This window comes from Rhincodon typus, chromosome 3 (assembly GCF_021869965.1).
Source record: "Rhincodon typus isolate 14 chromosome 3, sRhiTyp1.1, whole genome shotgun sequence".
NCBI classification, from domain to species: domain Eukaryota; kingdom Metazoa; phylum Chordata; class Chondrichthyes; order Orectolobiformes; family Rhincodontidae; genus Rhincodon; species Rhincodon typus.
In genome coordinates, this window is record NC_063334.1 from 50,280,229 (window position 1) to 50,297,151 (window position 16,923).

At 45.0% G+C, this 16,923-nt stretch overlaps 1 protein-coding gene across 1 annotated transcript in view; it reads left to right on the forward strand.

Annotated features, from left to right (window-relative positions):
• shc3 (SHC (Src homology 2 domain containing) transforming protein 3) overlaps positions 1-16,923 on the forward strand; it is a 212,357-nt gene that overhangs the window by 103,226 nt on the left and 92,208 nt on the right. Inside the window, exons 3-4 of the mRNA XM_048595005.1 lie at positions 1,520-1,583; positions 2,859-2,978. Of these exons, the coding sequence (XP_048450962.1) occupies positions 1,520-1,583; positions 2,859-2,978 (184 nt within the window). The remainder of the gene's footprint in view (positions 1-1,519; positions 1,584-2,858; positions 2,979-16,923) is intronic.

The following is a 16,923-nucleotide window of genomic DNA, read 5'->3' on the forward strand; positions in this document are numbered from 1 at the left end:
ACCTGTAGCACCCAAACAACAAATGGTTAACAAGCCTCAAATCCTTACTCAAGGTATTCAACTAAATCCTGCTTTTCTTAAAATAAAATCATTTTTGTTGGCATCAAATCGCATAGCCAATGCTCACCCAAGAAACTGGATCAAATTTTAAAAGCTTGACTTGCAATGTTTTTCCAGCATTTTTTGTTCTTGTTTCAGATTTCCAGCATCCACACTATTTTGTTTGAAATGTCAGCAAATTTGTTTTGTCAGTGATCAGTGATGTCTCTGTAAAATTTAATCAATAATTAATTCAATCAGTCCTCAATTCTGTTTTAATTGCTCTGTAAATTCCACCTTCTCCATTGTATGTCACCATATGCATATTCCTCATTTCTCACTTCAGACACATGATCCACTTTATTTCACAGATTCTGAGTTAAAAAATACAAAAACTCATGATAACCACAATATTCCATTATTTAATATTCATAAGCAAATTGGTGAAGTTTTAACCCCTCAAAATGGGCAGAATGGCTTAGGTACAAACTAAACTGTTAATAATTTGAGGCCTGATCTCAATCCGCCTCCATTTATCTACTTCCAATTTTAGCTGGGGCAGGAAGGAGAAACCAAATGACCATCCCCTTCTGAGAAGGTGTGTTGTCAGTTTTAATATTATAATGAAGATGCAAGTCTGACATGTTTCAGATATTTTCTAATCAATCTGTTCAGAGATGTTGTTACCCCCTTTGAAGCAGGTAGGATTTGAACACAAGCCTCCCATATCAGAAGTAGGGACACTATCACTGTGGCACAAGAGCCCACCTTCGTTCCAATGTTTTGAATTTAACAAAGGACAGCTGAGTCTTGGAAATCCATTGTGAGCACCTTTGAATCCAAGGGGTGATCATTTTTCCTACTATTTGCTGGATTGGTTGTGCTGCCTTGGCAAACCCCTTGCGACTGGGCATCAGTCTGAGCCCTCTGAGTTCACTCACCTGATCTTTCTCTGAGGCCTCCAATCTTCCAATCCCTAACGCAAACTTCTGATTCCCCTTTCAGGCCTTTGATTGAGAACCCCACCTGACACCTCTGATTCTCTCCCTGCAGAGCTCAATACCATTCCCCTGGAAGCCCTCTGATACTTAACTCCTCCCTTCTTAAGTATCAAATCCATCATAAGGCCTTAGATGTATCAAACTCCTATATCCTGAGGTGGGAACTCCATCTTGTGATTGGTACCCCAAAATTGGCAACTGCAGATCACTGGGTCTGGTGAATCCCCTGGACACAACTCCCACAACCACAAACTGGATAACTCCTATTTAGGATTGGTACAGTCCTCCACCTGCCTACTCCTACAATTAGGACATGGTCCTGAGGGGTCTACTGGCAACAACTGTCCATTACCAATATTCCCTTCTATATATTTATACCTTAATTAATATATTTTTTATGTATTGCCTGTGGCAGTGTTAATATATGGGTTTATTTTGTTCAGAGAAACTGTCCTTACTATCATTCCTTTCTTTTCCAGAGAAGCTATCAGTAGAGTGTGTGAAGCTGTACCAGGCACAAAAGGAGCTTTTCGAAAGAGAAAGGTATCCTCACAATTTGTTTTATATCTGTATTGCTTGCAACAGAAGCTGATTTTGCAATTGCCTAGGCATGTGATAATGTCTAATAATCAGTCTTGGAAGAGTTAGTTCAATGATCCTGTACTCCCAAAGGGAAGTTAAGCTCATAGACAGAAAGGTCAGAGATATTTCTGCAACATTATAGTCCGTAATCTTTGACTCACGCTGCCAGCTAGAAGCACGGCATCATGGAGTTAGCACTATCACAAATTTTGATTCTTGCATGAATTATTGAAGTTTATTTGTGTAACAAAATGTTTTGAAGCAAGAAACATTAAGAAGGTTTATGCTTTGTTTCAGTTCATGGTGCACTACTTTTACTAGTAGGTCTTCCCCCTTCTCCGCCCACATGCTTCGTAGTAGCATAGTTGCATAACAAAGCAGAAATGATTTTTAGTTCCCTTCATTTTTGCCATAGTAGTTTTGTGCTCTGTAAGAAGGAGCTTCAATAAATAAAGTATCAAGCAGTCTGAAACCATTTTTGACATATTTCGTATAATTCTCACCACTATACCATGACTGCAGTGCGTACTAAATGTAGGATATCCTGCATCTCCAAAAGCCATGACCTCTATCTAGAAAGACAAAGCGTCAGGTGGATGGGAATACCATCACCTTCAAATGTCTTCTTCAAGTCATGCATTATTCAGACATAGACACTATTCTTCACTATTGTGGACAAAATTCTGGAACTCCCAGCTTTACAGCATCCAGGGAAGACCTTTAAAGATACTAGCAGTTCAAGAAGAACAATCATTTTCTAAAGTGCATCTATGAAGGAGCAAATAATTCTGAAAATGAATGAAAATAAGTTAATTTCCTCTGTTTTCTTTCATAATTGTTAGGATTAAGAAGTGAAACTTTATTGATTAATTCCGCTTTTCAGATATATTAAAATCCAATCTTTCATTGAAAGATATCTCTGGAATTTGTTATGAGGTACAAGGGGTCTAGTTAACTCAGTTGGTTGGATAGCTAGCGTGTGGGCCAGATGAACGCAACAGATATTGGGTTGATCCTGTTTTGGTAGGGGCAGACTGGGCCTGCATCTGTGCCCTACCTACAGTGAAAAATCACAATACTTTGCTAAGTTTCAGCAAATAATTGTCAAGGACCTGATTTTGGCAGAAAATTCAAGAAGAGGAGGGAGCTGAGATACATGGATCACAGTTATCTTTGTTAGTGTCTTCCTGCAGGTAACAGCTTGGGTAATAGTTTCTGTGTAACTTGCCTCAACAGCCACCAAGTAAAGCATTGTCTAGTGTACTTGGTAAGAGCAACCTACAGTTTGCTGGAATGAACATCACTCTGAATATTTCAACCAGCAGCCTCAATCTAATGACGCCTGACACTAAGCAGGTAGGCATCTTGTTAAAGATATGAGCCAGTTTATGAAGGCGGTAAAGCACCATAATGAGATATAGCTGTGTAATAGCCCACATTTTCTTCACACACTACTGCTTTGACCACACATCTGAAATGTAATATTCATATAGTGGTGGTCACATTAAATACAAATGCAAGAAAATTGAAAATGGTCTATATTTGGACATGCCTTTGGACATTGTGGTGAATTGGTTTGATTTGAATATAGCTTCCTTTTATTATGGACATGATATGAAAATACATGCTATCTGTGTAACAAAGTCAGTTTATTTGTAAAATACCTGGTGAGAGCAGGCAACAGACAAATTGTCTTGAAATCAGGGTTTTTCTCACAGAGTCATAGAGGTTTACAGCACAGAAAAAGGCTCTTCAGCCCATCAAGTATGTGCCAGTCAAAAAAGCAGGCATCTAATGCTCCTTACCTGCCCCTTACTTTAAATCTATGCCCTTGGTCATTGATTTCTGTACCAAATATTTCTTCCTGTCTACCCTTTCCGTGCTCCTTTAAATTTTATACATTTCAATCATACGCCCCAAGTCTCCTTTGCTCCAAGGAAAACCACAGCCTATTGAATCTCTTTATAACTAAAATTCTCCAGCCCAGAAAATATCCTGGAAAGTTTCCTCTGTGCCTTCTCCATTGCAATCACACAAGCTACGGCCTAACCACCTTTTCATACAGTTCCAGCATAACCTCCCTATTCTTAATCACTTTATCTACATGTCACATTACCTTAAGAGGCCAGAGTACATGCACAGCCAGGTCCCTGTGATCCTCAGTGCTCCCCAAGATCCTACTGGTCATCATGTATCCATTGTCTTTTTTGTCCTGCCCAAATGCATCACCTCAGTCTTACCTGCATCAAATGTCATTTGTCACTGATCAGCCCATCTCATCGGCCAGTCCATATCCTCCTGTAATCCAAGGCTGTCCTCCTCACTATTTACTACCCCACCAATTTTCATATCTGCCACAAACTTACTGATAAAACCTTCCACATTCAAGTCTAGATCATTTATATATAGCCCACACAGTAATGCCCTAAAACAGCACATTACGGAACTTCACCGGACACATGCTTGCAATTACAAAAAAAGTTGACCATTGTCCTTTGCTCCCCGCCAAAACCCAGTTCTGAATCCAATTAGCCAAATTTCTTTGGATCCCATTGACTCTTTATTTTGCTATCTGTCTCCCATGCAGGATCTTATCTTTTGTCTTGCTGAAGTCCAAGTAGACTACGTCAAATGGATTACCCTCATTTACACACCTGGTCGCCTCTTTGAAAAATTGAATTAAGTTGGTCAGAGATGGCCTCCCCTTAATGAAATCATGCTGACTGTTCTTGCTTCATCCCTGCCTCTCCAAATGTAGCTTAATTCTGAGCCTCAGAATTGCTTCTAATAGTTTCCCCACCACTGAAGCTAGACTGACTGATTTGTAGCTTTCTGGTCTATCTTTTGCTCCACCTTGAACAACGGTATCATACTGGCTGTCCTCCAGTCCTCTCTGGCACTTCTCCTGTGGCCAGAGAGGAATTGAAAATTATTGCTAAAGGTCCCTGCTATTCCTCCCTTGCCTCACTCAACAACCTAGGGATACATTTCATCCAAACCTGAAGATTTAACAACTGTTTGGACTGCTAGACCACTCAGAACCTCCTCTCTGCCTATGCTAATGTCTTTAAAAGTATCTTACAGTCCTTCTCCATGATTTCTATACCCACATCGTTCACCTCACTAGTGAACATCAGCATAAAGTATTTATTTACAACCTTATTCTCTGGCTTCACGCACAAATGACCACTGTATTCTTAATGGCCCAAGTCTTTCTCTAGTTATTCTTTTACCCTCAAAGTACTTACAAAATAGCTTAGGTTTTTTTTTAGTTATTTTATCTATCATTATCCTTTCCTGCCTTCATTTAGCCCTCCTAATTTCCTTTCTGCCAGATCTTATTATCTAATGAGGAGTCATCTTAGGATGGATATCTGTCTAAATTATAGGAATGGTCTGTAGTCTAGTATGGGAACATTTTTCTCTAATATAGTTTAACGGGGATGAGGAACACAACAGAAAATACAGAAAACACTCAGCAGTTAAACAGTATGCATATTTGTGTGTCTCTAAGAGACAATTACTAAAAAGAAAGCACATCATTAGATTTTATCTAATACTTTTTAGTTTTCCCTATCATTAGATAGCTAATTCCTTATACAAAAATGGATGTTAGAAACAGTTCCACTTGTGTATCTGTAAGGATGTATGTACAGCTGGATGAATGCTTCAGTATAAAGTAATCAAAAATTCTTTAGTGTCTGCTTTCATCAGCTCTTGGTTTAATTATGAAAGTGATAAGTAGAAAACACTTGACTCCTATTTGCTTGCTTAGAACCATGGTTATATCATACAAGTCAACGTGATTTTGATTTTTCCTGAATTTGAGTAACAATTTTATTTCATGATTTTCTGGGTATGTTAAAAAATGCATGCTCAGGACTAGCAGGACTTGCATCGCACTTGCAAACATGCTGGGAATTTATTTCCCCAATTCCTGAATGATCTTTTTGAGGAGAAATTCACCCTGAATTTTCCATTGAATCACCCAATACAACACAACCATTTTTGATGCAGAAAAACTGTCCAGGTATTGGAAAAATAAGGTATTCAAGTAGAATTGAACTGTAATCTTGGGTATTTATCACCTTAAAACCAAATCAGATATCACAGAAGGAAGCCATCATTCCATTGTGCTCATGCCAGCTTTTTGAAAGAGGATAGGGTTTTGGTGGGTGGCGGTGGTGGTGGTGGTGGTGCTGTCTTATGATAAAGATTGAAGGTGGGGAAACTGAAGATCTAGGTCAGTGGCAAGATACAGATTGTGACTACAGGCACAGTGGTTAGCATTGCAGCCTCACAGTGCCAGGAACCTGGGTTTGATTCCAGCCTTAGGTGACTGTCTGTGTTGAGGTTGCATGTTCTCCCTGAGTCTACGTGGGTTTTTGCCAGGTGCACTGGTTTCCTTCCACAGTCCAAAGGCGTGCAGGTTAGGTGGGTGGGCCATGCTAAATTGCCTGTAGTGTCCAGGGACGTGTAGGTTAGGTGGATTAGCATGATAAATGTGGTGTAACAGGAATAGGATGGGGGTTGGGTCTGGTTTGGAATACTCTTTGGCGGGTCGGTGCCGACTTGATGGGCCAAAATGCCTCTATCGGCACGAAGAATTGTGTGGGGGCAGCAGAAGACTGTAGTGATGATGCAAGAGAGGGCTCCAGCAGTGATGTTACTTATTCTTTCATGGAATGTGATGTTGGTAAGGTCAGTATTTCCTGCGTATCCCTGGTTTCTCTTGATAATGTGATAAGCTGCCATCTTGAATTGCTGCAGTCCAAGTGGTGCGAGTACATGTACCTGTCAGGGAGAGATTTTGATCCAGGCATGGTGGCTCAGTGGTTAGCACTGCTGCCTCACAGTGCCAGGGACCTGGGTTCGATTCCACCCTCGGGTGGAGTTTGCACATTCTCCCCGTGTCTGCGTGGGTTTCCTCCGGGTGCTCTAGTTTCCTCCCACAGTCCAAAGATGTGCAGGCTAGGTGGATTGGTCATTCTAAATTGACCGTAGTGTTCAGGAATGTGTAGATTAGGTGGATGGGTCTGGGTAGGATGCTCTGAGGGTCGCTGTGGACTTGTTGGGCCGCAGGACCTGTTTCCACACTGTAGGGATTCCATGATCCATGAAAGGGCTCAGACGGACAGCAATTTGTTAGATGTGTTCAGAAGGACTTTTTGAGACAATCCAACCAGAGAGGAGGCCATATTAGACTTGATACTAGGGAATGAGCCAGGACAGGTGATCAATGTTTCAGTAGGAGAGCATTTTGGGCTTAGTGACCATAACTGCATAAGATTTCGAGTAGTCATGGACAAGGACAAGAGTGGCCTTGGGTGAGGGTGCTTAATTGGGCAAGGGCCAATTACATCCAAAATATATAGGAACTAGGGAATGTGCACTGGGAGCAGTTATTTGAGGGCAAACCTACGTTTGGCATGTGGGAGGCTTTTAAAGACCAGTTGATTAAAATGCAGAACATGCATGTCCCTGCAAAGCTGAAGGATAGGAATGGCAGGAATAAGGAACCAAGGACGACAAGGGAAATTGTAAGCTTAGTCAAAAGGGAAAAGGAAGCATACAATAGGTCTAGGCAGCTACAAACTGACGAAGCCTTTGTGGAGTATAGAGAAATTAGGAAGGAACTTAATCGTGGAATTCGGAAGGCTAAAAGGGGCTATGAAAGGAGGCATGGGATTTAGGGAAATTTGGCTGTCTGGATACAAAACTGGCTGTCCGATAGAAGACAGAGGGTGGAAGTGGATGGAAAGTATTTAGCCCGTGAGCTTCAGTTCTGGGACCTTCAATTCTGGGACCTCTGTTCTTTGTGATCTTTATAAATGACTTGGATGAGGAAGTGGAAGGGTTGGTTAGTAAGTTTGCCAATGACACAAAGGTTGGTGGAGTTGTGGACAGTGTGGAGGGCTGTTGTAGGTTGCAATGGGACAATGACAGGATGCAGAGCTGGGCAAAGAAGTGGCAGATGGAATTTAACCCAGAAAAGTGTGAAGTGATTCATTTTGGAAGGTGGAATTTGAATGCAGAATACAGGGTTAATGGTAGGATTCTTGGCAGTGTGGAGGAACAGAGGGATCTTGGGGTCCACGTCCATAGATCCCTCAAAGTTGCTACCCAAGTTGATAGGGTTGTAAAGAAGGCATATGGTCTGTTGGCTTTCATTGGCAGGGGAATTGAATTTAAGAGCCACGAGGTTATGCTGCAGCTCTATAAAACCCTGGTTAGACCACACTTGGAATATCTCCCACCTATCCGCTCCTCCCACCTCAGTGACCAATCCCCACCACTCCCTACCTGCACTCACCTATCACCATCCCACCTACCTTCCCCAGCCCGAAACCCCCTCTCTCTATTTATTTCAGAGCCCCCTTCCCCTCCCCCATTTCTGAAGAAGGGTCCCGACCTGAAACGTCAGCTTTCCTGCTCCTCTGATGCTGCCTGGCCTGCTGTGTTCCTCCAGCTCCACACTGTGTTATCTCTGACTCCAGCATCTGCAGTTCTTACTATCTCTGAGTGAGTTTTAACCCCACTGCGAAGCCTCTTCTAGGGATGCCTACCTTGAAGAAGTTATCCTCCTCCCTCCGGAAACACTTCAGTGGATCTCCCTCCCACTGCAACCCTCTGGTAATCTCTTCGGCCCTGAAACTGCTCGACCACGTCCTGAAGCAAACCAGGTACTACAGCCACATTGCCTTTCTCAGTACCTGCCTATGGAACCGGATCATCCCCAATGGACTACAGTCTGCATTCAGGCCTTCCCAATTTGGCCCCAACCGCGACGACTGCTACGTTCAGAACATTCAGATCCTCCAAAAACGTTTCTCTCTGCGACACCTCAAGCACACTTTCGGCAATGCGCTGGCATCTTCTGGCCCTTCAATCAAGCCTACCCCAGCTCAGAGCCTCCCTCTCCCAGACCTGCGAAGGACCTCTTCTGTTTTTCATTCTTCGCAGGATCCACAACCTCGACCTATGATTTTACGCCACCCGATCAGACATTAAAAACCGTAAGTAACACTAAACTTGCTGGTGTCTGCCACCAAACACAGGCCTCTTCCACCCCCCCAAGTCCATAAAGCTACCCAGGACCTCCCCCACAACATGCCTGGCGCCATTGACCATGTGGTCACCATCGCGGCACCCGTGGACTCCACGGATCGCATTACATCCGCCGATGCTGGTCATGTTGTTCCGATATCGCAAACCATGGCTCTGCTGCCACCACCCACTCTGCAGACACCACGCTTCCGTCGCCGAGACCAAGAGCACTACCTATATCAGGGACGCCGCTGCCGACGACAACATCAATGACGACGTCACTTCCGCCGACGCCACCCTGCCCACCGCCGATGCTGCTCCGCTCACTGCCCCCACAGCCACCACGTGTACAGCCAACCGCAGCCCCAAGCCCTGCCGGGTCTTCACCATCCTCCCAGACCTCCCCCTCACTGAGGACTAACAGTCAGTCCTCAGTAAAGGATTCACCTTCATCCCCCTCCACCCACACATCAATGAATACCGCTCACACTTGGAGTTTGAACAGTTTTGCTGCTGCCTCTGCCTCAGCGCCTATTTCTTTAACTGGGAATCTAACCCACCCTCTACAGACCCCTTCTCCCGCCTCCAACACATCCCATCCTCCTGGACACCACCCCAAGGCCTCCTACCCTCCCTCGACCTCTTTATTTTCAACTGCCGTCGCGACATCAATCATCTCAATCTCTCTACCCCCTCACCCACTCCAACCTCTCCCCCATAGAACGTGCAGCCCTCCGCTCCCTCCGCTCCAACCCGCGGACAAGGGAGACTCAGTTGTGGTATGGTGCACTGACCTTTACATCGCTGAGCCCAGGTGCCAACTCTCTGACACCTCCTCCTACTGCCCCCTCGATCATGACCCCACCCCGACCACCAAAACATCACCTCCCAGACCATCCACAACCTCATTACCTCAAGTGACCTCCGCCTAAAGCCTTTAACCTCATCATTCCCCAACCCCGCACCGCCCGTTTCTATCTCCTTCTCAAAATCCACAAACCCGACTGACCCAGGCATTGTCTCTGCCTAGTCCTGCCCCACCGAACATATCTCCGCTTATCTCGACTCTGTTTTCTCCCCCCTGGTCCAGGAACTCCCCACCTACGTCCGGGACACAACCCACGCCCTCCACCTCCTCCAAGGCTACCAATTCATAGAACATAGAACATAGAACATTACAGCGCAGTACAGGCCCTTCGGCCCTCGATGTTGCGCCGACCTGTGAAACCAATCTGAAGCCCATCTAACCTAAACTATTCCATTATCATCCATATGTTTATCCAATGACCATTTAAATGCCCTTAAAGTGGGCGAGTCTACTATTTTTGCAGGCAGGGCATTCCACGCCCTTACTACTCTCTGAGTAAAGAACCTACCTCTGACATCTGTCCTATATCTATCACCCCTCAATTTAAAGCTATGTCCCCTCGTGCTAGCCATCACCATCTGAGGAAAAAGGCTCCCACTGTCCACCCTATCTAATCCTCTGATCACCTTGTATGTCTCTATCAAGTCACCTCTTAACCTTCTTCTCTCTAACGAAAACAGCCTCAAGACCCTCAGCCTTTCCTCATAAGACCTTCCCTCCATACCAGGCAACATCCTGGTAAATCTCCTCTGCACCCTTTCCAATGCTTCCACATCCTTCCTATAATGCGGTGACCAGAACTGTACGCAATACTCCAAGTGCAGCCGCACCAGAGTTTTGTACAGCTGCAACATGACCTCATGGCTCCGAAACTCAATCCCTCTACCAATAAAACCTAACATACCGTACGCCTTCTTAACAACGCTATCAACCTGGGTGGCAACTTTCAGTGATCTATGCACATGGACACCGAGATCTTTCTGCTCATCCACACTACCAAGAATCTTACCATTAGCCCAGTACTCTGTATTCCTGTTACTCCTTCCAAAGCGAATCACCTCACACTTTTCCGCATTAAACTCCATTTGCCACCTCTCAGCCCAGCTCTGCAGCTTATCTATGTCCCTCTGTAACCTGCAACATCCTTCCGCACTATCCACAATTCCACCAACTTTGGTGTCATCCGCAAATTTACTAACCCATCCTTCTACGCCCTCATCCAGGTCATTTATAAAAATGACAAACAGCAGTGGCCCCAAAACAGATCCTTGAGGTACACCACTAGTAACTGAACTCCAGGATGAACATTTCCCATCAACCACCACCCTCTGTCTTCTTACAGCTAGCCAATTTCTGATCCAAACCGCTAAATCACCCTCAATCCCATGCCTCCGTATTTTCTGCAATAGCCTACCATGGGGAACCTTATCAAACGCTTTACTGAAATCCATAAATTCCCTGGTCCCCAACACCTCACCTTCACTATGGATGTCCAATCCCTATACACTTGCATTCCCCACGCGGATGGCCTAAAAGCCCTCTGCTTCTTCCTCTCCCGCAGGCCCAATCAGTCTCCCTCCACTGACACCCTTATCCGCTTAACCAAACTCGTCCTTAACAACTCGTCCTTACCCTTAACAACTTCTCCTTCAACTCCTCCCACTAAGGGGGTATCCATGGGAACCCGCATGGGCCCATGCTATGCCTGCCTCTTCGTAGGATACGTGGAAGAATCCCTCTTCCACAGCTACACTGGCACTATCCCCCACCTCTTCCTCCGTTATATTGATGACTGTATTGGCGCCGCCTTGTGCTCCCACGAGGAGCTCGAACAGTTCATCCACTTTACTAACACCTTTCACCCCAACCTCAAGTTTACCTGGACCATCTCTGATACCTCTCTCTCCTTCCTGGACCTCTCTGTCTCCATCTCTGGTGACCACCTTGAAACTGATACCTACTTCAAGCCCACCGACTCCCACAGCTATCTACACTACACCTCCTCTCACCCACCTTCCTGCAAAGTTGCAAACCCCTACTCCCAATTCCTCTGCCTCTGCCTCCGCTGCATCTGCTCCCAAGATGAGGCATTCCACTCCCGAACATCCCAGATGTCCTCTTACTTCAAGGACCGCAGCTTCCCCCCTTCAGTGGTCGAAAACGCTCTCGACCGCATCTCTTGCATTTCCCGCACCTCTGCCCTCACATCCCCTCCCCGCAACAAAAACAAAGACAGAATTCCCCTTGTCCTCATGTATCACCCCACTAACCTCCGTATCCAATGTATCATTCTCCGCCACTTCCACCACTTGCAATCTGACCCCACAACCAAGGATATATTTCCCTCCCCATCCCTATCTGCCTTCCGTAGGGACCACTCTCTCCGCGACTCCATCGTCTACTCCACACTCTCCACTAGCCCCACCACCCCCGGCACCTTTCCCTGCAACCGCAGGAGGTGCTACACCTGCCCCCTCACCTCCATCCCAGGTCCCAAAAAAACCTTCCACATCAGACAAATGTTCGCCTGCAGATCTGCTAATGTGGTCTATTTCATCTGTTATTCTCGATCTGGCCTCCTCTATATCAGTGAGACCAAGCGGAGGCTCGGAGACCGCTTTGTAGAGCACTTGCGCTCTGTTCACGACAAATGACATCACCTTCCAGTCATGAACCATTTCATCTCCCCCTCCCACTCCCTGGGCGACATGTCCATCCTGGGTCTCCTCCAGTGTTACAATGACGCCACCTGGAAACTGGAGGAGCAACACCTCATATTCCGCCTTGGGAGCCTACAACCCAATGGTCTCAATGTGGACTTTACTAGTTTCAAAATCTCCCCACCCCCGGCCTTATCCCATGACCAACCCTCCCTCTCATCCCCGCCTCCTTGATCTGTCCATCTTCTCTCCCACCTATCCGCTTCTCCCACCTTACTAACCAATCCCCACCACTCACTGCCTGCACTCACTTATCACCATCGCACCTACCTTCCCCAGCCCAACCCCCTCTCTCTATTTATTTCAGAGCTCCCTTCCCCCTCCCCCATTTCTGAAGAAGGGTCCCAATCCGAAACTTCAGCTTTCCTGCTCCTCTGATGCTGCCTGGCCTGCTGTGTTCCTCCAGCTCCACATTTTGTTATCTATAATTTGGAATATTGTGTTCAGTTCTGGTCACCTCATTATAGGAAAGATGTGGAAGCTTTAGAGATTTACCAGGATGCTGCCTGGACTGGAGGGCAGGTCTTACGAGGAAAGGTTGAGGGAGCTAGGGCTTTTTTCATTGGAGCGAAGAAGGATGAGAGGTGACTTGATAGAGGTGTACAAGATGATGAGAGGCATAGATAGAGTGGATAGTTAGATACCTTTTCCCAGGGCAGAAATGGCTATTATGAGGGGGCATAATTTTAAGGTGATTGGAGGAAAGTATAGGGGAGAGGTCAGAGGTAGGTTCTTTATACAGAGAGTGGTGGGTGTGTGGAATGTGCTGCTGGCAGTGGTAGTGGAGTCAGATACTTTGGAGACTTTTAAGCGACTCTTGGATAGGCACATGGAGGATAGTAAAATGTAGGGTATGCAGGGTAATTTGATCTTAGTAGGATAATAGGTCGGCACAATATTGTGGGCCGAAAGGCCTGTACTGTTCTATGTTCTGTGTTCTATGAAACGTCTTTAGAAAACAGGGTCAAGGAGAATTCGAAGGCTTTATATGCATGTATTAAAAGAAAGAAGGTAGCAAGGGAAAGGGTAGGCCCCCTCGAGGACAAAGGAGGGAAGTTATGCGTGCAGCCACAAGTTGTGCGAGAGATCCTTAATGAATACTTTGTATTGGTATTCAGCAAGGAGAAGGGCTTCACTGATGTTGAGGTCAAGGATGATTATGTGAATCCTCTGGAGAATGTCAATATATTGAAGGAGGAAGTTTTGGGTATCCTAAATTACATTAAGGTAGGCAAGTCCCTCGGGCCAGATGGGATCTATCCCAGGTTACTGTGAGAGGCAAGGGAAGAAATAACTGAGGTATTAGCAGATATGTTCACATCATCTTTGACCACAGGCGAGGTTCCAGAGGACTGGAGATTGGCCAATGTTGTTCTCTTGTTTAAGAAAGGAGGCAGGGATAATCCGGGAAATTATGGGTTGGTAAGCCTGACGTCTGTGGTCGGAAAGCTCTTGAAGAAGATACTGACGGACAAGATATATGCACATTTGGAAGAAAATGGATTAGTTAGTGACAGGCATCACAGCTTTGTATGGGGAAGGTTGTGCCTCACCAACCTGATTGAATCTTTTGAAGAGGTAACAAAAGTAGTTGATGAGGGAAGGGCTGTTGATGTAGTTTATATGGACTTTAGTAAGGCATTTGAAGTCCCACATGGCAGATTAGTACAAAAACTAAAATCACATGGGATTCGAGGTGGGCTGACTAGATGGTTACAAAACTGGCTTGGTCATAGAAGACAGAGGGTAGCGGTGAAAGGTGTTTTTCAGAATGGAGACTGATACCTGGTGGTGTTACACAGGGATCAGTCTTAGGTCCTCTGTTGTTTGTAGTATATATAAATGATCTGGAGGAAAATGTGGGTGGTCTGAGTAGTGAGTTTACAGATGACACAAAGTTTGGTGGAGTTGCTGACTGTGCCAACTTCTGTGAAAGGATACAACAGGATATAGATAGATTGGTAACTTGGCCACAGAAATGACAGATGAAGTTTAATCGAGACAAATGCAAGATGATGCATTTTGAAGGATCAAATTTAGGTGTGAATTATACTGTAAATGGTAGAACCCTTAGGAACATTAACATTCGGACGGATCTGGGTGTGCAGGTCCACAGTTCCCTAAAAGTGGCAACACAGGTGGCCAAGGTGATTAAGAAGATGTATGGCATGCTTGCCTTCATCACCCAGGGTGTGCAGTACAAGAGTTGGCAAAACATGTTGAAGCTACATAAAATCCTTTTTAGGCTACATTTGGAGTATTGTGAGCAGTTCTGGTCGCCACTCTACCAGAAGGATGTGGAAGCTTTGGAGAAAGTACAGAGAAGGTTCACCAGGATGTTGACCTGTCTCAAGGGCATTGGCTTTGAGGAAAGGTTAAAAAGACTTGGATTGTTTTCACTCAAAAGACGGCGGCTGAGAGGAGACCTGATAGAGGTCTACAAAATTGTGAGAGGCATAGATAGGGTGGATAGTCAGAGGCTTTTTCCCAGGGTTGAAATTTCAATTACAAGGGGGCACAAGTTTAAAGTGAGAGGGGGAAAGTGAGATGTGCGAGGGAAGCTTTTCACACTGAGAGTGGTAGGGCCTTGGAACACACTGTTAGAAGAAGTGTTGGAAGCAGGCAGGTTGGCCACATTTAAGAGGCATCTGGTTGGTTAGTTTAGTAGGGAGGGAATAGAGGAATACAGACCAAATAAGGGCAGAAGGTTTATTTTTTAGTTCAGTCAGGCCATGATGATCAGCACAAGCTTGGAGGACTGAAGGCCCTGTTCTTGTGCAGTGTCTCTCTTTTGTTTCTTTTGTTCTTTTGAAAGGTCATATAGTACAAAGTCAAGATGTGACTTGGGGGTAGCTTGCAGATGGTGGTGTTTCCATGCATTTGCTGCCCTAACCCTTCGATGTGGTAGAGCTTGATAGTTTGGAAGATGTTGTTGAAGGAACCTTGGTGAGTTGCTGCAACCACTGTGAATCAGTGGTGGAGGAAGAGAGACTGGTGCCTATGGAATTCTCTTGACAGAAAACACTTGAGGGCAAAACACAGAATATTTTCAAAAGGAGTTAGATGTAGTTCATAGGGCTAAAAGGATTATCGGGGGTACAGAGAACAGGATCCTGAGTTGAATGATCAGCCATGATCATACTGAATGGTAAAGCAGCCTCAAAAGGCTGAATAGTCTATTCCTGTACGTATTTTCCATCTTTCTTTGCTACATAATTGCTATTAAGCTTAAATAGCATGCATATACACTGGAATGAAAATGTTTATGATGAAAAGAAGACAATGAAGTCTTGAAGAACTGAATGGTCTTCTTCTGTTTCTAAGTTCCAAAGGTCTTCTAAATCAAAGCAAGAATTCTTCATAGGTTAGCGTCAAACCTAGCAAAAAGGAAGATAATTCTGTTTCTGGGTCTCTGTAATTCTCTTCCAATATTGAAGCAGTTCATATCCAATTGCAACAAGTTCTCCTCATCATTTGCACTATTTGCACCACATAAGTGCCATGCAGTAACCAACTCCAATAAATGTGAATCTAATCATCTCTCCTTGACAATCAATGGTATTACTATTGCTAAATTCTTCACAATTAACATCCCAGAGCTTTCATTGATCAGAAAATGAACGGGACTAGCCACACAATTACTAACAAGCAGATCAGCGTCTAGGAATTCTCTGACAAGTAACTCATCTCCAATCTGTCAACCATCTTACAAGGTACAAACCAGCAGAGTGAAAGAATAGCTTCCTCTTGCCTGGATGAGCACAGGTCCTCAGCACTCAAAAAGCTAGGCATCCTCCAGGATAAAGAAGCCCACATGATTGGCTCTCCACTCAATACCTTAAACATTCTCTCCCTCCACCAGTGATTCACAGTGATTGCAGCAACTCACCAAGGTTCCTTCAACAACATCTTCCAAACTCTCAAGCTGTACCACATAGAAGGGTTAGGGCAGCAAATGCACGGAAGCCAACCTTCCATCCACGGACTCCCAATTACATTTCTCATCGCAGTGGAAAGGCTGCCAACATCATCAAAGACCCCTTCCACCCCAGTAATGCTCTCTTCCAACCTCTTCTGTCAGACAGAAGATACAGAAGCATGAACACATGCACTAACAGGTTCAAGAACAGCTTCTTCCCTACCATTATTGAACTGCTGAATGGACCTCTCTAACTTCAAATAATGTTGATCTTACTAATTTTGATCTTGCTTTGCACATCTCCTGTTATGCCTTGCTCTGTCTAAGCACTCCATGATGTAAATGTCCTTGTTTGCTATGATCTGCCTGTACTGCTCGCAAAACAAAGCTTTTCACTGTACTTAGGTACATGTGACTACAATAAATCAAATCAAAATGAAGAGATAGTAGGAACTGCAGATGCTGGAGAATCTGAGATAACAAGGTGTAGAGCTGGATGAACACAGCAGGTCAAGCAGCATCAGAGGAGCAGGAAGGCTGACATTTCGGGCCTAGACCCTTCTTCAGAAATGGGTGAGGGGAAGGGGGTTCTGAAATAAATAGGGAGAGAGGGGGAGGCAGATAGAAGATGGATAGAGGAGAAGATAGGTGGAGAGGAGACAGACAGGTCAAAGAGGCGGGGATGGAGCCAGTAAATGTGAGTGTAGGTGGGGAGGTACGGAGGAGATAGGTCAGTCCAGGGAGGAC